A 26478-nucleotide genomic window follows, 5' to 3' on the forward strand; every position below is an offset into this window, starting at 1 on the left:
CTCCCTCTCTCTCTCTCTCTCTCTCTCTCTTTCTCTCTTTCTCTCTCAAGCAATTAACTAATTATTAATTAATTTACATTCTGACTGCAGTTTTCTCTCCCTCCTCTCCTCCTGGTCCTTCATTCCCACTTTCCCACCATCCCCCTATCCTCCCCTTCTCCTCAGAAAATGGAAGGTCTCCCATGGATACCAACTGTCCTTGGCATATCAAGTAGTAGTCAGACTAGGTGCATCCTCTCCTATTGAGGCTAGATGAGCAGCCCAGTAGGAGGACAGGGTCCCAAAGGCAGGCAACAGAGTCAGAGACAGCCTCTTCCCTCGCTGTTAGGATTCCCACATGAAGACCAAGATGTACAACCATTTACATATGTGCAGATGGCCTAGGTTGGTCCCACGAAGGCTCCCTGGTTCAGTCTCTGTGAACCCTTGTGGGCTCCATCCTGGTTCTTCTTGTTCCTAGCTGAGATGCAGGACAAGTTACCTGTTCACTATGCTCAGTGTGCTCTCTGTAGATAATAAAGGTATGTGCCCTGTATGGTGGACATGGGGTTAAACAAGCCGGATTTGGTCAGGACTTGGAACTCTGCCCGGCTGCTAACAAGCACTTCACAGTGGTTCCATGACTCAGGTCAGGGTCCTTCTGACTCAGTCAATACCTTCCTTGATTTTATTTTTATCAGTATCATCACCACCATCATTATTATAGCCATGTTGAGGTATTTTTTGACAAATAAAAAATGCAGGACTGCTGAGATGGTTCAGTGAGTAACGGCACAAGCCTGCTAACCTGGGTTGGGTCCCTAGGGACATGGTGGAAAGGGAGTTGTCCTCTGACTTCCTCATGAGTGTCGTGATTTGCACACTCACATACACACACACAAACATGTATAAGAAAGCTGCATGTCTTTAAGGTATACAATGTGATGACTTTATATGTATGTACATTATGAAGTAAGTACCATAAACAAGCTAACTAATAAACCCATACATTCCACATATTAGCAGACATGTATACGTTCCATCATTTTATGTGTATGTATAAATATATATATACACACACACACACACACACACATATATATATATGTATATGTATATATATATGCCATCACTCCTACACATATACATTCAATCACAACTTTTATTATGTAAACAGGTATGCTTATATAATTTTATTGCTGTATATGTGTAAAATTTATAAAAGGTGATTTTGGAAAATATCTGCTTCTAAATGATTAAGATTTGTTTCTCCAAGAACTATGTGAGAACAGAATAGCCTGATTCATTTGGACCATCAATTACTTCATTTCCTTCTTCCATTCAGCCTACCAATCCCCTGCCATCATCCATTCATGAGACACACATGTGTACTGAACATTTAAGGGTTCCTGTCACCCACAGTGCCCAGCACAGATCAGACCTCTAAGTTAGACAGTGACAAATAGACCAGGGGGATAAAGGAAGGAAAGGAGGAACCCAATTCTCAGAGTTTTGACACTTCCACCTCCCAAAGTGGCTTCCCCTGTGCCATCCCGGAGTGTATCAACTCTGCTACTGAGGAAGCTACATGTGGGTGCTGGCATCCCGGAGAGGCGGGGCCGGGGAACCCGCCCCCTCTCTCTTGCCCCTGGCACGGGCCGATGACTCGGTGGCTGGCACCCAGCTGCAGTCGCACCTCAGAAGGGCATGAGCCCCTGCCCCAGAGTTAATTCCTCAGTGCCCAGTATTGCCCAAGGCACAGGGTGACTCCTCCCCGAGGACCCTCCCCTTCGGGGCGCGCGTCAGTCTCCCCACCCCTGGCACGGGACCCCAGCTGCTTCCCGTGCCTGAGCCACGCTGGGACAAGTCGCGGCAACCTTCCCGGGAGCCGCGGACCTCGGGCGCCATCAGCCCAGGTCCCCATGGAGCTGCGGGTCGCCAACGCCAACGGCAGCTGCGAGAACGGTGCGTGCGGCTGTGCGGGGGACCTGGGCGGGAGCTGCGCTTCTCACCTTGTCCCCACTATCCTCGCCACCTCTTCCTCATCTGCTGGGTCCGCAAAGCTGGGAAAGGGGAGGTCAGCATCATATTCCCACTGGCTTCCCAAACTGTCCTGAAGTTCCGGGTCTGGTAGAGATGTCACCTCCCCAGTGGCAGCTGCAGGAAGCTGAAGCAACTGAAAAGAAAAACAGCATACTGGGGCAGGTGGCCTGTGAAAGGGGTGGGATAGAGAACTCAGGAGTAGAGTTGGCTTGCTACAGGCTAGCTCAGATACCTTTCTATTACCTACACCAGAGAGTAGAGGAACAGAGAGGCTCCCCATCCCAAAGCCACACAGCACATTTTGAAAAGGGAGAGAAAGAACCTCGGACAGTGCTCAGGCAATATCCTTAGTTTTTTCTGGAATATTCTTAACTATGTAGACCTTAGTCCTTCCCTGAACTATCCCATTTAATCCCAGAAACAAACTCTAGTATGAAGGCATATTTATTTATTTATTTATTTAGTATTTAGACAAAAACTTGCTTAATTGTCCAGAATAGCTTAAAATGTGTGATCCTCCTGCTTCAGTCCCTTCAGCCAGGAAATGCAAGTCTGTGTCACTGGGCCTCCATTTTATTTTTAAATTTATTTATTACTAGTGTGCATATGTCTATGTGTATGCCTGTGTGTGTGTGTGATGCATGATGTGTATTTATGGGCACAAGTGACATCTTGAGGCTATGGAGGTCAGAAGTGAGTTCTCTGCTCCTGCTTTTATGTAACTCAGGAGCAAGAGGCTTTTCCCCTCAGTCTTAAGCCTATGTTTTAAAAACGTTTTGTTGTTTTGTTTTTTGGGTTTTTTTTTGTGGGGGGGGGGTCTGTTCTTTTCCTTTGTGTTCTTTTTTTCTGTCTCTTTTCTTTTTTGCAATGTTGAAAACTGAACCCAGGGCCTTGTACATGCTAGGAAGGCATGCTAACACTGGCCTTCATCCCCAGAGCTTATAGCTGTGATTTCACTATGTCCATTCTAGAGATGTAGAAACAGAGGCTCTGGCAGGCCTAGTAATTTGGTGCAGGTACCACAGTGGGGAATGTGAACCAACCTCCTGGATTCAGACTCCTGAGCCTATGTGGCTGCTGTTCTCTGTTTCGCCTGGAACTTTTCTCTGCTTTTATCCTGTCTTGGACACAGCCTGAGTGGTGCTGAGTCCCTAACTTCTGCTTTTCTTCAGCGAATAGCTTGAAGTCAACTCTTAGGTATTGACTGAACCTCAGTCTCCTGAGCAACCAGGCAGGCCATTTTAAGCATCACTCCTTATCCCAAGGCAGCAGAGATCCCCAGTTCTAGAACATTCTAGAGAAAAAGACAAGGATTATCAGCCTGGTACCCATTTTTCTGATGTGCACTCAATATGAATCAAGTTCCCTTGGCTATCAGCTCTCTGGTTATAGCTTCACTGTACTGTGAGAACTTGACTTCCACGGATGTGCTGAGCTTAGGGGGATGGGCTGAGGTGAGCCCTCTGGCTCCTCCCACTAGCAGTGAGACTGGAAGAAGCAGGGGAAAGGTGAGGGAGCTGATTTTACTGCCTGCATTTCCTGGGTGCAGGGAACTCCCCAGATGAGGCTCATAGGCAAGGATTCTCTGAGCTGGTGGAGCAGGAGCGAGCAGTGCAGAACCAGTCAGATCAGCCTGAGATAATGACTTCTTGTCTCATAGCAAAAGACACACACACATCCCCTGCTGGATTTCACTCCCAACTCCAGCAAATCTGTTCTCTTTATGGGACCCCAGTTTCCCCAGCAGAAAATACGAGGATCAGACGGGCTGTTTTGTTTTGATTTTATTTTCAATTGTATTGCTTTTCTTAAAACTTAGCAAACAGAGTGGAGGGTCTCGCTATGACAATTCTGTACACATAAATAATTGTGCCTTGCTCATATTTGCTTCCCTTCTGCTTTCCACTGCCCTTCCTGCCCTTCATTATTTTCTAATGAATGCCTCCTCTTCCTTCTTCTGGTACCTGGGTTGGAACTTACAGCATTGCTCGTCCCAGGCTAGTGCTCTACCATTGAGATACATCTGCTACAGAGCTGCATCCAAGACCAGCTGGGTTTCCTAAAGGGCTCCGCCATGGTCTGAAAGGGACATGTTCTAGGCTTAGGTCTTTGGCACTGAGGTCTAGACCTTTGTAATATACACTAGAGCTGAAACAGGCCAAAAGGCCAGTAGCAAACATGATTTTGGTAACTGAGCAAACTGAGGAATTTCAGGGGCAGGTCTGTCAGAGTGATCCGACTGCTGCTGCCCCAAGACTGGCAGGACCAGAGAGATAAGCTGACCTTCTGAGCTTCCAGTGCAATCTCACAATCCCAACTCTCAATGCTCCTGGAAAGCACCCCATTTTTTGACTGTTTGCAATAGTCAGTTCTTGATGTATAGCCTGAAATGAAGATGGATATATCCTCCGTATTCCCGCCCTGAGGGCAAACTGTTTATCAGAGAGTACGGTGGTTCTAAGCATAGACTCAGCTAGCACATGGGCATGGGTCTACTTTTGGCTTCACCTTTATTATAGGTCAGACAAAATCAGAGTGGTTATGGCCATAGACACACTTTTATTACAATATCCCCTTAGGAAGATGATTGAACTCACTTTCTTCTACTAAGGGCCTGGAAATGGTCACTGTGACTGCTTCACTGAATGTCTGTTAAGAGTCCTCGAGGTAAACTCTAGAACAGGGGCCCTGTGCATGGTAGCTGGTAGAGTCTTGGTTATGCCTTCTCATGTTTCACAGGATGTGTATAACTTTGTGTGCCACTGAGGATCTGTCCTTTGTTCCCAAGACTGCCCTTGGTGTCTGTGCCAGAGAGACAGGTGGGAAGCTGGCTTTGGGACTTGAGGAAAGAATCAGATGAGAAGACAGTTCTGTATGGGACTTTGGGAACACTAATCCAGTTGTGCCCTGAAAGGGTCCACAGCCTGGAATGGAGAGGTCCCAACCATGGGAAACTCACTCCTCAGCAGGTTGACCAGGGTCTTGGGTGGACTCTCTTCGGGGTGACATTCCCACTCCAGCTAGAGCTGGTATGAAGGTGAAAAAGCCCCTGAGAGAGCCTATGAGTTACTGGAGAGCAAAAGCCCAGATGTTGAGAGGGCATCCTTGAGGATGGGACAATGGCTGAGAGTTTAGCTGGGCCCCTACGTGATGTGGGAGGCATCAGTACCACAGGTTGGAATTTTGAAGCCAGACAATGTGTATTAGTCAAGGTTTCCTAGAACAACTGCTCCTATAGAGTGAATGTATATTAAAAGAATTTTTGGAATGAGCTTGTATTGTAGTAGTAACAAGTTATATCGCTCCTCTGGGGTTAAGAACTGGGTAGTTACTTGGTCCTTGAGGCTAGGCACTTCCACACTGACTGTCTTACTCTGGAGAGCCTAAGAACCTGCTAGTTGCTTTGTCCATTGAGACCTCAGCTGTCCCAGTCTGCTGCTCAAATCCAGGAGGGTTCCTGCAGAACAACTGGTCCTCAGTGTATGAGAGAATCTCAGAAATGTTGGTTCTGTCTGTCACCTGGGAAGGAATCTGCTATAGGAGAAACGGGGTAAATTAGCTCGAAGCAAGAGGGAAGGCAGAGTGAGCAAAAGGCCAGTAATCTTCCTTCCGCTGTGCTCTCTTTTTTACCCGGGCTAAGACCTGAAGGTGCTGCCTACTTTTGAGATGGAATTCCCCCATCAGTTAAAACAAACAAACAAACAAACCTCAGGTGAATCTCCCTCCATCCCCTCCAGGGAATTCACTGAACGCTGACATTAAAACCAATCACAATCTTTGTGTCCTTGAGCAAGTAGACACACTCCATTTCTTTGTCTGTGGAATGGGGATTTTAAAAAGTCACCTATTTGACAGGAGGTCCTAATATTTGCTAAGTTCATGCAAATGATGTCCTTGGTGATAAAACAGCTAAAAGCATAGAGAATTGGAAATATATATTATTTTTTTTTCATTCTGGTCTGGTGTTTGGGTGGAGCTTTGGAGCAGTGGAAACTTGAAATCCAAGTCAGAGGTCTATCCCAGCATCTTTAAACCATGCTCTCACCCTCAGAGTGGCTTTTAACATGCTCTTCCCTCCAGGTTCCATAGTCAGCCTCTACTGCTCCTCTCAAGAGGTCCTCTGTCAGATTGTGAGAGGCATCAGCCCTGAAGAACCCAACAATGCCACCTTGATCACCTGGCAAGAGAAGGTCAGGAAGAAGTATGGCTTCTACATCGGTGTGGGCCTCGCCTTCCTCTCCTGCTTCCTCATTGGCACCAGTGTCATCCTTAAGAAGAAAGGCCTCATTCGGCTTGTAGCCACAGGGGCCACAAGAGCAGGTAGGCTCCCCAGGCTGGAGGAGATGAGTGAGGGGCATCCGGGTGGATGACTTTTGTTTACAGAGACCTAAGCTATAATCTGAGGATGGGGCCTTTGATGGGCCCTGGAGGCTCATTGTCAACCCCCACTGAGAATCCTCACTGCCGATAGATAGCTGGAAGCCTTCCTTTACAATCCAGTATTTCCTGAGAATTCCATGATGTATACTTTAGGGTAAAGAGAGAGAAGCTTCAGGATCAGACAGGAGACTCAGACACTCCAGGCTTAACCTTAGCTTAGACTCTTACCAGCCAGCCCTACTGGAAAGTCACACCTTCTCCTGTGAAATGGGAATCACAAACGCCCCAGCCCACACCAGGCCAGACTCTCAGGAGCCCGTGCACATCCAGCCGAACAGCGGCACAAGTGCCAAGTCATGCTCATATGGAAGACTGGGCGTGATTCTCTGAGACAATCCCCAGGAAAGGAAATCACACATAAAGGAATTCATATCATTTGTTGAACTCATATCATTCATTGCTTGCTCACCGTGTACTAGGGTGCAGTGTGAGACCTTGGGACACAGACTCCTGCGGTACATCTGATCAAGTGAGAGAGACAGACAGCCGACAGGAAATCATCCTGTGGTGTGCTGAGTACCTTAATGGGGGCGGGGAGAAATACAGGTTGCTATGGGCGTATTTTAGAATATGTAAAGCTCAGATCTGGGTACAGAAGGAAAGTTTTCTATAAAAGTTGATTCTTATGAGACCTGAATGATGATGAGCCAGCAGGGAAAGGGGATAGGTGAGACCTAGCTGGATGTGAAACGGAAGGCAGCTCAGGATGGCCTGAGAGTGCAGGGGCAGATGAGCCAGCTCAACAGGGTCATGTAGACTTGGCTACAGAGTTTGAGTCTCATTTGAAGTGGGAACGGATCACGTTCATGATTTGCAAAGGATCCCTGGTTGCTGGGGAGAGACTGGATTAGAATCCTGGAGTAGAAGATGTGGGAGGGTATTATTACCATGGACAAGCAGATGGAAGTAGGGCAGTGGGGCTGGAGATGCTGTAGATTCCAGACATAGTTTGGGGAGGTGGAACTCACCTGCTTTGATGTTCTCTGCCTCCCAGGGGAGGGTAGAAGTATGTGACTCAGGTTTCTGACTTGAGAAACTGGGAGATGATGGCATGGTATTCTGCAATGAATATAGAGGGAGAAACAGGTTTGGGGAAGATGACCTGTTCTTGTTTAGACCTGTTCATCGCCTCTTTCCCATGAGACACTGTGCTTTACAGATGCAGACCGTTCCAATTACCTTTCTGCTTTCTTGATTGTTGTTAGTGGGGTCTTAGGCAAGAAATGTGTTTTTATATACTCCAATTTCCTCATCTATAAAACAGACAAAGGATAGCACTAGTTTGGCAGGTGTGGTGGTGCATTATCCTAGTTTGTATTTTATTGTCATGATAAAAACACACTATGAGCAAAAGCAGCTCGTGGGAGGAAACAGTCCATCCATGAAGGGCAATCAGGCAGGAACTGAAGCAGAGGCCATAGGACAGGCTACTTACTGGCTTGCACATCATGGTTAGCTCAGCATGTTTTCTTTTTAGACAACACAGGACTACCTTCCCAGAAATGGTATCAGCTACAGTGGCTGGGCTCCCCCATCAAACATCAATCAAGAAATGCTCCACAGACTTGCATACAGACCAATTTGAGGCAGAGACCAATACTGAAGGTCCCTGTTCCCAGATCACTCTAGCATGTCAAGTTGACAAAACACTAACCAGCATAATACCATCCCAACAGAGATGGAGTGGGAAGGATCATGAGGCCAAAGCCAGCCTCCATTACATAGTGAGTTCATACATATGATTTCTCTAAACTACTGTCAAGGTTCTCTAGAGTCACAGAACTTATGGAATGTTTCTCTATATTAAGGGACTTTATTAGAATGATTTACAGTTTGCAGTCCAACTAACCTAACAATGGGCAGCTGTAAATTGGAAGTCCAAGAATTTAGTAGTTTCTCAGCCCTACAAGGCTAGGTGTCTTGGCTGGCCTTCTGTATAAGCTAGAATCCTGAAGAAGGTTCCAACAGATATGCTGGCAAGTAAATGAGAGTAGGTGAAGAAGAGTGAACCCTTCCTTTTTCCATTATCCTTATGTAGGCCTCCAGCAGAAGGTATGGCCCAGATTAAAGGTGTGTGCCACCATCCCTGGACTTGGAACTTGCTCTGTCCTGGGCTGGCCTTGAAATCAGAGATCTGCTTGCCTCTGTCTTCAGGGATTAAAGGCATGTACTGTCTTGCCTGGGTCTAAAAGTTTCCTGGCCACTACACCTCAAGATCTGGATCAAAAGCGTGTGTCATCCCATGTCAAGATCTGGATCAAAAGCCTCTGTCTTTCAGCCTCAAGATCTGGATCACAGGTGTGCCCTCCATTTCTGGATTGTAGTTCATTCCAGATGTAGTCAAGTTGGAAACCAGGGATAGCCATCACACCTACATAGTTCCCTACCTCCCCTGTTAAGAAATGAGAGGGGGAGAGGGACTCAACAGTTCAGTGGGAGAATGCTTGTTTAGTGTGTGCAAGGTTCTGGGTTGGATCATCACCTTTGAGAAATAAAAAGGAAGGAGATGAATCATGTCTGAATAGTGTCATGTACAAGGTGAACGTGTCTTATGTAAAATGCTCAGAAACAAAAGTGTTGGGGTATCAGATTTGTTATTCATATTTAGGAGTATTTTGCATATGCATGAGGATACCTTAAGGATGGGACTCAAGTCTGAAAGTAAAACTCCTTATGTCCCCTGTATACCTTTTACAAAGAACCAAAGGTGATTTTACATTGATGGTTAATAACCTTATGCATGAAAATGATTTAATGCAATAGGATTTTCTATCTCAGGTGCTATGTTAGCATTCAAACAGATTGGGATTTTTGAGGCATTTTACTTTAGAGAGTTTTAGACCAGGGGTGCTTGGCTGTAACATTTTTAGAAAGAGCTGTGTCCTTAGCTCTAGTACCTAGATCAGCGTTACCTAAGCAGGTGGATCTAGCTAGGCCCATGGTGTATTCCAATTTAGAGAACTGGGCTTGGGATATAGCTCAGTTGGCAGAGTGATAACCTGGCTTGTACAAGGGCCTGGGTACCATCTCAGCATCACATAAAAACAAGACTGGTACATGCCCATAATCTAAGTACTCGAGAAGTAGAAGCAGGAGGATCAGAGATTCAGGGTTATCCTTGGCTACATATGGAGATCTAGGCCAGCCTAGATGCAGGAGACTGTGTTTCAAGGAGGAAAAGAAGAAAATAAGAAAATCAGGAGATTCGAGATACATTTGCAGCAAGGGTCATTACTGCCCTTCATTCACTCTATACAAGTGTTTGGCAGACTAGTGACCTTGAGAAAAATGTCTGCTTATGCTCATTGGAGAACAGAGCAAGTGTGCTTGACCAACCACACAGAAAGATAGCTTCCCTAGGGTCTTCCCTGCTCCAATCTACTGTCTCACTGTCTTCTGAGTGTACAGATCCTAGGATAAAATTAATTTAACATGGCAGGGGGAGTAATCCTTTTATGGAACTGATAAAAGCAAAAGAATTTGTGTTTAGAAAAATCAGTATTTAAGAATAGCAACCTCGCCAGGCGGTGGTGGCACACGCCTTTAATCCCAGCACTTGGGGGGCAGAGGCAGGTGGATTTCTGAGTTCGAGGCCAGCCTGGTCTACATAGTGAGTTCCAGGATAGCCAGGGCTACACAGAGAAACCCTGTCTCGAAAAACCAAAAAAAAAAAAAAAAAAAAAAAAAAAAAAAAAGAATAGCAACCTCTCTCTCAGGTCTTTCCACTGCCATTGTCCTTGTCATGGTTACTCACACAGTTGAGCACTGGCTAAGCTGTGGGCGCTAAACAAAGCACACCCAGTTCTTGATGTTTCTGCTGTGATGCAGGAAAACAGCAGATGATAAGCAGATGAGCTGCTATCTTACATGATAAGAAACGTGAGGGGGAATGGCCACCTCAAGGAGAAACAATAGTAGTTAGAGGCCAGACTGGGCACCTCTGGGAAGCGGCAGAGACCTCCATTGTGAGTGTGAATTCAAACACTGGAGGAGAGCATTCTGCACACAGGGAGACACACAGGTGAAGAGCTTGGGTCAGGAAAGAGCTAATCATTCTTGAATATGAAAGTATAGCAGGAGTGTTTGCGGAGGTGGACAGGACAAAGCCTCTGCTCGTCTCCATAAGGGTCAGGGCTTTATCTTAAGAGTAAGTAGAAGACACTGGGTAGCTATATGGAGAAAAGTGGTACAATTTGTACTTTTCAAAATCACTAGCTACCATGCAAGAAGCTAGTTGCTACCGGAAGAAGTATAGAGTCATAGTATCTCATAACAAAGCCATTGCTTCTCCTGGCCAGATGTGATGGAGTAGGAAGTGGTGGTGGCATGCTTTTTGGTGACAGAATCAGCCACACAGACTAGATGCAGGAGGAGGGGGAAAAAGGGTCTCTGCTTCCTACACATGTCATTTACTAAGTTTCATATAGCAAAGAGCAGAGGTACAACGAGTGTCAAGAATCATGTTTAGGGTAGAGACTTGGGTATCTATAAAAGATGTGACAGATGCTGAATGAGTAGTTAGACACGCAGCTGGATTCAAAAGACAAGTCCAAACAACAGATATAAAATAGGGCCACTGGATATAAACACTAAAAGGCAAGCTCTGGGGAACAGTTGAGGGAGTCAAGGCAGAACCCCACAATCTGTCACCAACTTCTAACTTTGCGTCTCTTCCCTTCTACAGTGAATGGAGGCTACGGCTACCTGAAGGACCCAATGTGGTGGGCTGGATTTGCTACCAGTAAGTGGCTTCTTTCTCTACTAAGAACAGTGATCTACTGATAGCTGGGATGGAGATGAAGGGGAGGGCAGATGAAATGGTCCTGTCTCTGTTATAGACACCGGGAGCCCAAGGCCAACTTCCTTGGAAAAATCTTGCCCCTGCAGACATCTTACTCTGAGTGATCACTTTTCTCAGCCCAAGATAAGGCCCCTTCTTTGGAGATAATGATACAGGTGCAGAGGCTTGGGATGGAGCTCGTGTGGGAGAGCACCTGCCTAGCATGCACAAAGCCAGAGCACCACCTAAAACAGACATGGCAAACGTGTCTGTAGTCCCAGCACTCCAGAGGTGGAGGAAGAAGGAGCAGAAGTTCAAAATCACCCTCAATTACAAAGCAAGTTCAATCAAGGCCAGGCTGGGATATAGGAAACCCTGTTTCTTTTGTTTTCTTCTTCTTTTTTCAATGAGTACAAGTGTGTTCTTTTAGCTGCCACTGAAAGTATTAGGATGCGGCTAGCACTTTCTTTTGGCCATAGTCTTGGGCCTCCATCTGGTAGACTTTGGGAACCTAAGGTAACTTCCCTATTCCATGCAATTAAGAGCTTGACTCACTTTGAACATGGACATTCTGCTACCTCGTCTAGATTTGTACACTCTCACATTGCTCCCAATGTCTACCTACCCTTTCTGGCTATCAAAGCCTAATTATTTTAAAAAAAATAATTTATAATAATAATATTTATTATATAATAATAATATTTATTATTTATTTATATTATTATTGTGATGATGATGATAAAGATGATGGTGGTGGTGGTGTGTGTGTGTGATGCACGCATATAGTGGGAGAGGATGTTCTTGCCCATGCACATACATACAAAGACCAGAGGAAGATGGAAGATGTCTTCCCCTAATGCTTTCCGATTTAGTTTTTGGAACAGGGTTTCTCACTGTACCTGAGGTTCACCACTGTTACTAGGCTGGCTGGCCAATAGGTTTGTCTCTGCCCCACCATGCTGGAGATAAAGACACACTCGGCCATGAGTGGGTCTTACATGGGTACTGAGGATTTGAACTCAGGTCTTTTTGCTTGCACAGCAAGTGACCTTAACCACTGAGCCATCTTCTTAGTCCCCAAAGCCTAACTCTTTTAGATAGAAATCAACACCAATAATCTTACAAGTAGGGTTTGATCCTTACCTTGGGCAGAGCTATCCAACACACCATTGCCTTCACATAGGATACCCTGGCTGTGGTCTTCAGAAAAGAGATAGAAAAGGTTCTGTAGGCAAGGGCAAACTAGAGACTCAGATTTTTGGATTCCTGATGGTTCAGCCATTTCTAAGCCTCCTGCTTAGACTATGTCTTTGTTTTTTCTTGCTGTGATAGAACACTGACCCAGAGCAACTCCAGGAGGTAAGGGTTCAGTTTACTCACTGGTTTCTGTAAAGTTACTTTAGGTTCTGTCCATCACAGAGGGAAGCCAAGGGAGGAACTCAAACAACAACTGTAGCGGAGGCCACAGAGGAGTGCTGTCTATTGGCTTACTTCTCTTAGCTCATTCACTTTGTGTTCTTATAAATCACTTGCTAAAATGTGCAACCAAAAGAATGTCCCCATGGGCTTGCCTCTGGGCCAGGTTGGGTCACTCTCCTTCTCAGATGAGAGCAGCTTATGCCAAATTGACTAAAACAACAAAACAACTAATCAGCACAACTGTGCACAGTTCCCCTTGTAGAGAATAGCTCATGGACCAAGTGGTACTCAAAGAATTCGTAACTGCATCTATTTATTTATTTAATAACTGGTTTTCTAGAACTTCCTTTAAAGATAGAGATGAAAACATGTCAGCCTAAGATAAATACTTAACAGAGTATGAAAGCTAAAGTGGCAAAACATGGCAGCTTCTCAGATCACTGTGAGCTCAGGACCTGGGCCTTGCCACCTTTACAGTACAGTGGGAGAACACAAAGTATTGGTCTGACCTTGTCTCCAAGGAGACAGCATCCGGATGGGATCTTACGGAGTGCTGGTCTTGGGTTTTAGGTACAGTTGAACTGACCGACGCCATCTCTGCCCAGATTCATCTGGAATGGACGTGGTACCTTGGAGTCACACAGGCCTCTTTTCCCCTCTAATTTCCTAGTGTCTGCTGGAGAAGTTGCCAACTTCGGGGCCTATGCATTTGCACCTGCGACAGTTGTCACACCGCTGGGAGCACTGAGCGTCCTTATAAGGTCACTATATCCTCTTTTGACACCGCTGGCTCGTATCTGTTTTCATTTTGTTAAGACATGAATTTACCAAAGTGGGAGCAGCTGGAAAGAAGGAACATGTTATTCAGAGCTCCAGGCCCTAGGACTGATGGCTGCCATGGACCTCAGTATTCCCTCAGTGAACTAAGACCATGAGTCCCAGTGTTCTGTTGTTTATAGTGTGTATGTAGAATATGTATATATGAATATGTATCGTGTGTACAGACGCATGTGCATATATATGTATATACCTCTGTGTAAGCTGTCTGTGGGGGGCAGAAGGCAGAGGGCAGAGTTCATTGTCTCTTCCTTAGTTTCTACCTTAGTTTTTCACAATGTCTCTGACTGCCTGGAGCTCACCAATTGGCTATTCAAGAGCTCACCAATTAATTGGTTAGGCTGGTCAGCCAATAAGTTCAGGAATCCTCTGGTCTCTGCCTCCCCAGCACAAGGATTATAGGCACAAAGCAGCACAGCTGATTTTTAGGCGTGTCCTGGGGATTTGAACTCAGGTCCTCATGCTTGCCATCTTCCCAGTCTCAAGTACTAATCCATGCTCAAATCTTAGCAGTTATAGATTCATAAGTCTCGGTGTCAAGCCTTAATTCATCCATATGCAAAATAGAATACTAATGATATACACCCAGAGAGCTAAATGGAACAACATAGTGAATGGATTTAGAAGAAACTTGCTCCAAGCAACCATGGCTACAATTTACATAGGAAAACTACGCATTAAATCATCTGAATGTAAGCCGTGTACTAACTCACTTAATCCTTTCGTTTGTTCCCAAGACCCGGAGGGGTTAACTATTTTGGCCACCGTAACTTTGCAGCAAGTTCTACTTCTTGACCTATTTCTTTTCCTTGGGTGGTAGAGCAAACCTTCTTCTACTTGTGTATGTCAATACGAAGACCCTGTTACCAGGCCAGGATCCACCCTATGCAGTATAATTCCAGGCGCCAGGTGTTAGCTGCCGTGCTATCCTGTGTTGCCTCTCAGTAAAGACTTTGCAAACAACAGTTTTAAAAACTAAAGATGTTAGGTCTGGTAATACAGGAGTAGAGTACTCACCTCGCATGCCTGGCTTTGACTGCTAACATCCCCAAACAACCTAAACCAATAATACAATAAAATAATTACACCTAAGCATTTGTGCCTCTTACCACCCTATTTCTCCCAAGCTATGAACACAGATACTTCTGTGGGGGTTCTTAAAACACATCTGAAGGACACTCTCATTTAGAGACTACTACTTCTGGAGCTCTGGTAAACCCCACCCAACCACACCTGGCACCCATAATCTCTTCTGTGTTGGGTTTTTTTTTTTTTAACTTGGTGATAATTTTGCAACATTTACAATTGTGAAGCAAGTAGACTCCTGATTCTTAGTGTTCAACTAGCCTGACTGGTGTCACTGCTCACAGAAGTGCTTCCCAAATCTGATGTGTTTACAAATTCTCACTCCTGGGATGTTTTGAGAGGTATGGGATTCTCAATTCCTTGGCGATGCCTGTGTAAAATAGTTGAGGCTTGCTACTCCAGTGTTGCCCAATTTGCATATAGTCCCAGGACCACCTACCCAGGGATGGCACCACCCACCAGGAGCTGAGCCCGTCTGCATTAATCATCAGTCAAGAAAATGGCCCACAGGTTTGCCTACAAGCCGAGACCTTTTGATATTACTAGGTCCCAGAGCAGCCAATTCATTTTTAGTGTGAACTAACGCTGCCTTCATAATGCAAATGAGCTCATGACTCATCCCCAGCCTGCCCAGTTCCCCTTCTGTTTCCCTTACTGAGAAGATCAGAAGGAACAGAAATCATATCACCAAGGAGATAGAAGGATCTTACTTAGGAAACATTCTAGAAAGCACAAAAGTTCTCTTTAACATAGAGGAAAACCCATTAGCTTTGTAATAAGATCAAAGTATTGTTCAAAACCTGCCTTTGCCACTTACCAGTCAAAGAACTTTGCTGAATCATTTAAACTTTCAAAAGCTCAGTTTTCTTATCTGTAAACTGGGAGCGGTATATGTTAATTCACGGTGTTGTTAAATTGACTCTTAACACAGTACCTATTAGGAAATACAAGGCCCAAATCATAGTGTCTATTATTATCATTGTGGTGATTTATATTGGCATATGCAAGTGAAAGAGAAGTAGATTCATAATTTATGACCCAAGGAACAGAAATGGAACAAGGAATAGAAATTGCCAGAAAATGCATTTGGAGTGAGTAATGTGAACCTGCAATGTACTCGTTTGGTTTGTTCCATGCTACCAGGTGCACACAAGCCATGGTTGAAAAACATCTTCTAGCAGTACTGCCGGACAATGCGTTCAGTCGATAGGGAGTCAGACAAGAGTACTTTGAAAGGCTCTTTCAGCTTGTCTTAGTTTGCTTTTTATTGCTATGATGAAACACCATTACCGAAATGGGATTTATTGGGCTTACAAACTACATCATGGAAGAAAGCCAAGAACTTGCTTTAGAACTAGAAGCTTGCTCCTCTTGGCTTGTTCAGTTTGCTTTCTTTACACCCCAGAACTTGCTAGTTTGCTTTCTTTACACCCCAGGACTGCCCAGGGATGGTACTGCCCACTGCTCAACCATATCAATCAAGAAAATGCCCTCACAGGCTTGCCTACAGGCCAGTTTGATGGGTACATTTGCTGAGCTGAGGTCACCTCTTCTCAGATGACTCTAGCTTGTGTCAAGTTGACAATAAACCAGCCTTTGGTTTGGGGACGGTTTGCATTTCAAAAATAAAAGAGATCTATTTGTATTTCTGCTTTTCCAGCATACATTACAATCTCCTAGAAATGTGTTTCTGCTTTTGAAAGTGTGGGGTTAGACAGAAGGAATCTAGGAAGCCCTCTACAGAGAGAAGTGAGTTCTGGACTGTTGTTCTCCATAAGTGTTTACTCAGTCCTCATGTGTCTTTTAGGGAGCTGGGATAGATACCCTCTTTCAACCCCTCTTTCATGTCCCCCTATACAGTGCCATCTTTTCCTCCTACTGCCTGGGAGAGAGCCTGAATCTCCTGGGGAAGCTGGGCTGTGTGATCTGTATGGCTGGCAGCACAGTGATGGTCATACATGCCCCCAAAGAGGAGAAGGTCACTACTGTTGCAGAGATGGCTTCCAAGATGAAAGACACAGGTAGGCTTCAAGCACCTGGTTTGCAGGAAACACAAGGGGATGAATTGTGTATAGACTGTCTAATTGGGCTCTGGCCATCTTCATGCTGCCCCCTTGAGGAAAAGGTGAACAACAGAAAGGAAGCTGGATGGTACCTGTTAGCAAGGCTTCCTGGATTGATGTGAATACACAGTATCTATTGTTCATCATGTGCCAGGCATGTCTCTAAATACACATTATTTTTATTATTAAAAACATTTTATGCAAGACGATGCATCAACTCATAGAACAGCTCTTCAAGACAAAAGGAATCCTATTGTTTGGTCCTTTTTTGTTTTTTTTTTAACAAATGAGGAAACTAAGGTCTTAAGAGTTTAGTAACTTGTGTGAGTTACTAAAAGTTGTTACTAAAAGGTCTGAGGTTGGGACTAGAACTCGCCTGTGTCAGGCTATAAGTCCGGGGCCCTGGATACTATCTGCATCCTTCGCTGAATAACTTGTGCCCATCCTTCCTGAAGGGTTCATCGTATTTGCTGTCCTTCTGGTGGTGTCTTGCCTCATCCTCATCTTCATTGTTGCTCCACGCTACGGGCAAAGGAATATCCTCATTTACATCATCATCTGCTCTGTGATCGGATCCTTCTCTGTTACTGCCGTCAAGGGGCTCGGTGTCACCATTCGGAACTTCTTCCAGGGCTTACCAGTTGTGCGGCACCCCCTCCCCTACATCTTGTCCCTCATCCTGGGACTTTCCATCATCATCCAGGTCAACTTCCTCAACAGGGCACTGGATATTTTCAACACCTCGTTGGTTTTCCCTATCTACTATGTTTTCTTCACCACGGTGGTGGTGGTTTCCTCCATCGTCCTCTTTAAGGAGTGGTACACCATGTCTGCTGTGGACATCGTGGGCACCCTGTCTGGCTTCGTCACCATCATCCTGGGTGTTTTCATGCTTCATGCTTTCAAGGATTTGGACATCAGTCAAATCAGCTTACCCCACACACACAAAAACACGACTCCAACTCCTGCCCCAGAGCCCACGGTCATTAAACTAGAGGACAAGAACGTCCTTGTGGATAACATAGAACTTGCCAGCACACCATCACCACAACAGAAGCCCAAAGTATTTATGATCCATTCTTAAAGCCTGGAGTACATGAGTAACAGGAGGCATCCAGTTGTCTAGCCTGACCTCTCAAGTTCACAACTACCTGGTTACTTTCAGCACATCTGTTGACGAGGGCTATTTTTTTTTTTTTGAGATATTCATTTATACCTCACTTCTGTTCCTAGAAGAAAAAAAAATCCCTACCCAGTAAGGTAGGTGGCAGGACTTCCTGGAAATACAACCTTGGTGACTAAATCCTCAAGTTTCTGTTGGAGCCAGCAAGTCCCCAGAGCCTCTTCTCCCTGGTTCCCTCAACACCACCATGTTGTTGGTAGAATTTGACCTGCTGAATGTAGCCCAGCTGAAGAACTTCCCTCAGATATCGGTCATCAGGAAATTCTTCATACCAATTAGCCTGTCAAGCTAGACTTCTCAGTCCTTGGCCCAGGAATGGAGCTTGTGGGGGATTGCAGAGAAATCTGTGTGCCTCATCATGCCAAGGTGTATAGCACATGCCAAGTAGCCTGGTGTTTCTTGTAGACGGAAGCAAGACCCCAGCTGACCTGCTTACTGTGAATACTACCTGACATCTCAGGGAAGTTTCAACTGGCCGGTTCTCCACACACTCCAGCCTGGAGGTCACATCTTATTGTCTGTGCCCCCAGTGGCAGGCACCACTACCCTTCCCTTTCTCTGTCCATCCCAAGACACCAGTCACTGATACATGTAGGCTGTAACCTTAGCACCAACAGCAGGCGATGCCTCCTAGTTCAGCTCTGCTGCTCAAGTCCGTGTTCACCTAGCAGCCTCTGAGAAGAGAACAGTAGTGTGCTGTCATGCTGGAATTTAGCAGAATGAAAATTTTTTTTTGCATCAAGAAGTTGGCCATAATATGATTTAGGGAGGCAGAGGAAAGTATTAGAAGCAATGTCATGGTTGTCAGAATGGATTCATGGGCTCTCTGGAATCCTAGACATAATGTTTGGCCTGACTCAGACCCAAGCAAGGACCAGACCAAAAAAAGGTGTGGGGAAATTTCTGAGCTGTAGCTAGTGGAATTGGATTAGAATCCCAGTGACCCAGTGGGACTGCAGGCCTGACACAGCCTTGTTGGCCCAACTGGAACTGAGTTTGTCTCCATTGACAACCTAGCTGCCCACAATGGACGCAGCATGCCGTGACTCCTCCACCTGCTCTTGGGATCACCTTTGGTGACATCACCATTTGGCCAGAAACAGGCAGAGAATAGCAGCTGGAGAGAGAGAACGGGGTCCTTTTCTTCCTAGCTCCTTACAGCTATGAAAGTGTAGGCTTGACACAAGGACCATAAGAGAGTGAAGTTAGGAGCCAGTTTGTGGTAAAGGGGAAACTTGATCTTCAGTTCAGGTAGCACTGTCAAGCTCCCTGCCTACATCCTGTGTTCACATCTGATTCCCTAAATACAACCACACCCAGGTCAAACTGTATCTGGCCTTGGACAAGCTCTTAGGGCAGATCAACACTCTGGGCCCCCTCTACCTTCCACCTCCAATCCCCAGTATTTTAATGAATGTGGATTTCCGACTGTGACTGAAATCAATGCAACACATTGGATCTTGGGGAGTGGTAGTAAACTGAGGGTTCCGAGATCATAGGCTCTGGGGTCAGTAATAAAGACTTCAGAGTGTGTTTACTTGACAAATGTCCTGACCTTCCATGAACACCGAGCAAATTAACTCCACTGGTCTGTTTCACATGCCAGTCCCTGATCTCCAAAGCAAAGCCCTCCTGTGTCTTCCAAGATCTGTTCTCACTCAAGCAGGGAAAGTTGCTGTATTTCTGAGTACCATTCACTTTGTTAATGGCTATGCCCTTACTAGGAGCCAGGCATGTGGCAGAAAGCATATGAAATATGAAGGATGATCTTCCCTAGCATTTCTGCGAGGGTTTAATGAGGTGACTATCTTATGTTTTATTTTTGTGAGAGACACCATAACCATGGCAACTTTTATAAAGAAAAACATTTCATTGGGGCTGGCTTACTATTCAGAGGTCTAGTCTATTATCGTCATTATTGTCATAGAGGGAAGCATGGCAACACACAGGCAGGCATGGTGCTGGAGAGGCAGCTCAGAGTTCTACATCTGGTTCCACAAGCATCAGAAAGAATGAGACACTGAGCCTGGCTTGTGCTTCTGAAACCTTAAAGCCCACCTCCAGTGACACACTTCCTTTAACAAGACCACACCCACTCCAACAAGGCCACACCCCCGTTAATGCCTTTTCTTATGAGTCTGGGGGGGGGGACCATTTTCATTCAGACCTACACAGTAAAGCTCCTGTAATCTTAGAAAACCTCAAAACTGAGGCTGGAAGGAAATGAGTGTGGTGGTGAAGGACCAGCAGTATGAGCTATCTCCACACAGTCCTGGGGAATCTTAAGTACACACAATCTTGGCCTTTCTGAACCTATCCACTAAGTCCGAGAGACCCACACTAAGTCTCTCCCCTTCATTAAAGCATATCCCTTAGTGAAGAGGTAGTCACAGAGTATCTCAGCTGTGTCCCAAAGGCAATAGTGTAGAAGAACCTTCTAGAATCTAAAGTTTATTAAAGCCTTTGGTGATCCAAGACCTAATGAAGCCAGACAATCTTGAGCACAGGTACGAAGCAGGCAGCCCTCTCCACTGGCCATGAGAAAACCCAGGGCTTCACTGTGGTTCAGGTCATGGCCTACTGGGAAGACTGGTGGTCTGTGTGAAACCTCTGAGACGTTCACATCCCATGTCTTAAGTGGTCCAGGGAGTGGGGTACTGAAACAGTACACACACAAAAGAACTGTCCAAACAGAGAGCATTTCCTAATGACAATTTGTTTTAATTAAATACAAACAAGGAGAAAAAAAAACCTCAAAAAACAAAAAAACAAAAACAAGGCACCATGGCCCATTCAAGTATTTTGCATAGATGTACAAATATTGTAAACAATCAATAGGAGGACATGAGAGGAGAGGACTATTTCCTGTGAACAATCTCCCAAATCAAAAGAAAATTCACATTTGCCCTGGATCCCAGACATAGACACAGTCATACAAGAGGACACTGGGTGCACGACTTTGGAGTGCTGGGCTCGGATTCTACAGAACCTCTCCCTAGCAGGCTGCCCTAGGGAAGGGGTACCATTCCAGTTGGTGTTCCCTGGCTTCTGTGTGGAGTCCTTTGGGTCTGTCATTACACGCATTTGACAAAATGACTAGCCTCCAATTTTAAAAATACAAGTCTCATGCCCACTTTATCAAATAAGCAAATTAATTGAGCCCAGGGAGACACTGAAGGATTACTGCACCATGGCAGGGGGCTATTGCAACAGAAGCAACTGTTGCTTTGCAGAAAACATTCAGGCCCTAACATCTACAGCATCTTGGAGCAGGGGTAGAAAGGGGCTTTTCTCTTATTGGTGGAAGTCACCAAGGCTAGAAAGAACAGAAATCGAGCAGGGAGTTACAACTTGGAAGGAATTAGCCCAGGCTATACCTCTCATAGAAATTGGGAGCTGAGGTTTACAGGTCAGAAATGGCTTTGCAGTTCTATGGTTGGCAGGCAGCTAATCTAGCTTCGAAAAAACATTTACAGCCTGGACCGGGGGATGTAGCTCAGTTGGTAGAGTGTTTGCCTATGTACACATGAAGGTCTGTGTCTGAACCCAGGACCATATAAAGCATAGCACACACCTGCAGTCTGAGCACTCGGGAAGAAACAAGCACTCAGGAGTTCAAAGGTCATCCTTGGTTTTGGTTTTTGTTTTTTTTTTTAAGTGAGTTAAAGGCCAACCTAGGATACATGAGATCCTGTCTTAATTTTTGCTTTTGTAGAGGGTTTTTTTTCCCCTCTGTGTGGCCCTGGTTGTCCTGTAACTTCCTTTTGAGACCTGGCTAGCTTCAAACTCAAGATATCTACCTGCCTCTGTTGGGACTAAAGGTGTACACCACTAAATCCAGCTACAAACCTTCCCTCAGTCCACCAGAGCCTTGGCTTTGACCTGTTCCAACATCTTCTGACATCTCTCTTCAGTGGCCAGGAACAGAGATGCCTTAAACAGTTATTTCTAGTCTTGCTCACTTTCTATGCATAAGAAAAGGCCTTTTCCGTCTCAGATGCCCCCACAAACTTAGTGTAGGTAGACTAAAGAGTTCTGTTGCGACCACTCCCTCTTCCCCATGTGGTAATATTCTTTCATCTCCTAAGTCACAATCCTTTGGGACAAACCCTGTCCTTGAAGTCTAAATACACCTGTATGGAACCCTTCACAATGCAGATGGGAAGGGATTCCTACCTGTGACAGCCTTGCTGGCCTTTGGAAACAAAGCCTAGAATGAAGGTGTACGTAGAGTAGCTGCCAACATTTCTACCAAGTTAAAAAAAAAATCCCGCCCTCTTACACTTCACAGTATAAGTTTATGGGGTGGAGGTGGTATCGAAGTAATGAAAAAGAAAAAAATGGAAGTGACTGCCAAGGAGCAAAGAAATGGGTGTTTTTCTGATATGGTTCAAGGGACTGAAAGCGGAGGGTGTGTGGTGAGAATCAGGGTGGCCTATGTTTCTAGGGCCCAGCCTGTAGTCACTGGCATTTGGTAAAGCACACAAATGACAAACTGATATAGGAGATGGACCGAGGCCTAAGCAAGCATTTGGATCACACTCAGAGAGTGTGAACAGCAATCACCCTGAAAAGAAGAAAGGTGTTTTCCTGAGATCTTTCTACCCCAGGCCATGTACGTCATATCTCCCTCTTGTCTACAATCCCAAGAGCTTACTCTGTGAAGAGATATAAGGAGGCCTCGAGGTGGTAAATGGGGAGTCAAAGCTTGCCTCTTCCTCCGGAGGGTTCCAAGAGCTAACAACTGCTTGCTGTGGGTGGCGGGAAGGCCCCTAGAGAACCCTCTGGAGTGCTATTAGAACCTTTTTAGGGGTGGAAGATGGCCTCTCAGAGGCTAGGCCCAACAAATGTATAAAAACCACTCTAAGTAGTGGAGCACCAAGCAAGAAGTCCACCCAAGTCCCATTCCCAGCTTCTCAGCATTTTCTATGACAATCACATAGGGGCGAGTAACCAGGAGAGAACCGATGGAGGTACATGATAAACCCCTGGTTGAAGATAGTTTGGGGAACCTTGCCCAGATCTGGCTCACCATGGCTGCTGAGAGCGATCTGTTCAGAGTCAACAGTCCCACCTCAGAGCTGACCATCAGGGAGGGGCTGGTGCCCCTGTGTATAGATTACTAGTAGCCAGGATTCCAAACATGCCAGTCCCCCTCAGTATAGCTGTGGATGTCCTGGAGAACCTTACTTAGATATAGGTCAGAAACAAGGAGGAGACCCCTTATCCTGCTGGAGGCCATAAAATACAAGAACATGCAGAGCTGTCTGTCTGTCTCTCTCATTCTCTCTCTCTCTCTCTCTCTCTCTCTCTCTCTCACACACACACACACACACACACACACACACACACACACACACACACAGCCACTCGGCTCAATGCTCTTGAGATCCAGTGCAGGAAGTCCAGTGGCTACCCCATGAGGCAGGATCCTGATTTGCAGGTCACTGGTATATAGTCACTAGCAAGTCAGGACTGCTGTGGTTCGCCACCAAAGCACCATAGGATAAGGATGCTGGAGGAGAAGGTGACACATGGAACATTAGGGATGGATAGCTGGGGATTCTAAATGTCCTTAGCAACCTTTGGCATCATGGCTCAGAGGGGACACAGGCTGACCACTCCCCTCTGCTGTCTACACTACTTACAAATAGTACCTGTCTGAGTCAGAGTGACCCGTGTAAATATGGGGATGGGAATGTGAAGAACGGCAGGGGAGGGGATCATGGCTTGTCACATGCAGCCAGATAGCCAGGAACAGGCACCTTGTCCAAGCCTTGGGGCAGGAATGCAGCAATAAGCTTCCTCAGTCCCTAAAAGCTAAGAGATGGTAAGGCCCAGCCTGGGCAGTCTGGGATCCCAGAGGGAGGCCAATCAGTGAAGCTCCCATGTGTACCTGCCAGCATAGGACCCAGATGGATGCCTTCTCCAAGTTCTGCACAGGAGGACCCCAACTCAAGACTTCCCTGAGCATCGCTGGTAGCTCTTGGCTAATGGGCTGAGGGAGAATTTTCCCCACCCTCCTTCATATGCTTCCCTTTCCTACCCGGGCTGTATATTGCACAGGACAACACTTAGAAGCCATCGGATATGAGTCCCTCTGGGCCTCAGAGGAAGCAGGAGGCACTAGGGCAAGAAAGGAGATTCTGAGGATGAGGGGGCGTTCCAGAAGGCTGCAGAAGCTTCAGAGTGGCCGAGCAGGCTTCTTTCTTCTGGACCTTCCATGGCATCCGGAGTCTTCAATCGCAACCAGAAACTTCTAGACACTTCTAGATCTTGGAGCTAGTTATCCCTCCAACCCTCTGTGATCGGTACTCAGGAAGCTGGAAAGGAAGAGAAAGATGCGACCTCAGTGCTGGCCAATGGGACTGCGGGCAACTGTCCTCTTGCTCTTGTCAGCCAAGAACAGAAGCATGGTCATCAGACATCTGTCCCTGTGGCTGCTTTCTGGGGCTACCAGCTCTTGGAGTGACAGCAATTGTGTGCCCACCCCCAAAGCTGGAAACTTGGCCCCTACCCTCTTTCCGTCAAGTTTCAGTACAATAGTTTCCCAGTGCTTCATGGGAATATGGACTGGAAGCCAGCTTTCTTGCCTCACTGCTTCTGACCCAACTCCCCAGACTAAATTGAGGACATGGCAGCCAGAGGGGAACATTGAGGAGAGGGACATATGTTGACAGGCTTGTGTAAACTAATGGCTTTGACCTTCATAGCAATGTTATGGAGCTGGTCCCTGCTGCTTCTTAGGCCTTTTTAAAAATTACCTTGAACTGCCTTGCTGGCCAATCTTAAGCCTTCTTATCAAGAAAAGGACTTTCTCAAGGTGGCCTATCAGAGCTCAGGTTTCTGTGTGATGCCCTCATTTTCGAGTAAATTCAAACCTCCCTTTGTTCATGTAAGGTACAGCCAAACAGACCTCCATCCAAGCAAGGCTAAGTGTTCATTTTTGCTTCTGTTCTAGAACCTCAGTTTGGACAACGAGACTGTGTTCTTAGCCACACACTTCCCCTCTGCCCTTTCTGGGTCCTTCTGTGGTCTCACCTTCGGAACAGACACTGCTGGAGGCCTGGGAGGCTGAGGACCAGTAGTAGGGGGCTGAAGCAGGGAAGTGTTTCCTGGCCTGGGAACGGTCCTTTGGCCCGGCACTGGATTCGCTGGAAGTGCCTTCTGAGGTGGTCGAGGCCTGGATAAATCCTGGAGGGAACAAGAAGTCTTACTTGAGAGGCTCCCTTTAAAAGAAAATACGCCTAATATCTTATGGATCACAACCAAAATAACTTACAGACTGGATTGTCTCATTTTTAAAGGACTCGCCTGTGTGTGGATATATAATATAGTCACATGCTAAGAAAAATAAGACCCTATGGAAAACAAGTTGGCTATCTCTATTAAAATTACAGCTATGGGCATAGCATGATAAGGCACACTTTTAATTCTAGCACTCAGAAGGGAGAAACAGGTGGGTCTATGAATTCAAAACCTTGTCTTAAAATTATTTTTTTAAAAAAAATGTCTTTTCCTGATGTGAAAAATCCCACTTCCTGTTAACCACGTTAGAGACTGTTAGCACAAGGCTGCAGAAGGATGGTTTGCAAGGATGTCTCTGTGCACACATGGTTTATATAACACCAGAGAACCTAGACACTTCCAAAATGTCCACGGTGGGAGAAAAATGTAAACTTATCCAGTGATGAGGGCAACAGCATGTACAAAGGGCAAAGCAGCAGAATCTGGGCTAATGAGCTGCAAGACAAGCTGACACGGACCCGACCAAGGAGCACGTATACAAACCTGACCACCACATGACTGCCTAAGGCCAGCGGAAATGAACAGAGGTGGGTGGACATGATCCAAGAAAACAGAATGAACGCTGCGTGCGTGCATGCGTGCATGCATGCATGCGTGAGAGAGAGAGAAAGAGAGAGTACATGTATGTGTATGTTCGTGTACACACGTGTCTGTGTGTGTGAGAGTATGTGTGCATGTGCATATGAGAGAGAGAGAGAGAGAGAGAGAGAGAAGAGACAGAGAGTCCAGGTGTGTGTTCGTATGCACACGAGTCTGTGTGTGTGTGAGAGTATGTGCGTGCGTGTATGAGAAGGAGAGAGAGAGAGAATGTGTATGTATGTGTAGTGAGAGTGTGTGAGAGTTTGTGCACACATGTGCACAATTTTAACTAATTTTATTTTAATTAGTTTATTTCTCCCCTATTAACATAAATAATTTACCAGGCTTTTATTTTCTTTTCTCTAGCCATCTCTGACTAGAACTGAAATAGGGGCAGGGCGGGGCACCTTTTCTGTCTGATTCATGGAGACATCACAGGCTTTTGGGAGCAGCTAATACTACTCAGGAAACAGACAACACCAGAAACATAAGTATAAATGAGCTAATCAAATTTCTCAAAAACAGATATATACTTCTGTATTACTTGAATTTTTTAGTATAAAGAATTATTGCTGTTGTTTTGAGTCGGGGTTTTTCTACATAGCCCTGCCTGTATTGTAACACCATGTAGATCAGGCTGGCCTTGAACTCAGAGCAATCCACCTGCCCTGGCCTTTCAAGTGCTGGGATTGATGGCATGCACCACCACACTGGGCTATTAGTATTATTTTTATTATGTATATGTGTGAGTTTATGCCCTA

At 45.7% G+C, this 26478-nt stretch overlaps 2 protein-coding genes across 3 annotated transcripts in view; one reads left to right on the forward strand and one right to left on the reverse strand.

Annotated features, from left to right (window-relative positions):
• The first annotated feature begins 1827 nt into the window (after positions 1-1827).
• Nipal4 (NIPA like domain containing 4) lies at positions 1828-19372 on the forward strand. Its single transcript, XM_028777728.1, has 6 exons — positions 1828-1944; positions 6103-6342; positions 11147-11203; positions 13332-13422; positions 16445-16605; positions 17103-19372. Exons 1-6 carry the CDS (start codon positions 1902-1904, stop codon positions 17729-17731), a joined length of 1221 nt encoding a protein of 406 aa, XP_028633561.1. The 5' UTR covers positions 1828-1901; the 3' UTR covers positions 17732-19372.
• A 2191-nt stretch (positions 19373-21563) lies between these two features.
• The window catches only part of Adam19 (ADAM metallopeptidase domain 19), an 84556-nt gene continuing 79641 nt past the window's right edge, over positions 21564-26478 (reverse strand). For both annotated transcript variants that reach the window (XM_028777694.1, XM_028777695.1), the window contains 2 exons: positions 24872-25024; positions 21564-24153 (listed from right to left, as the gene is read on the reverse strand). In XM_028777694.1, coding sequence (XP_028633527.1) covers positions 24100-24153; positions 24872-25024 — 207 coding nt within the window. In that variant the 3' untranslated portion in view covers positions 21564-24099. The remainder of the gene's footprint in view (positions 24154-24871; positions 25025-26478) is intronic.

The sequence above is a fragment of the Grammomys surdaster genome, unplaced genomic scaffold (genome assembly GCF_004785775.1).
Source record: "Grammomys surdaster isolate TR1022 unplaced genomic scaffold, NIH_TR_1.0 313, whole genome shotgun sequence".
Lineage (NCBI taxonomy): Eukaryota > Metazoa > Chordata > Mammalia > Rodentia > Muridae > Grammomys > Grammomys surdaster.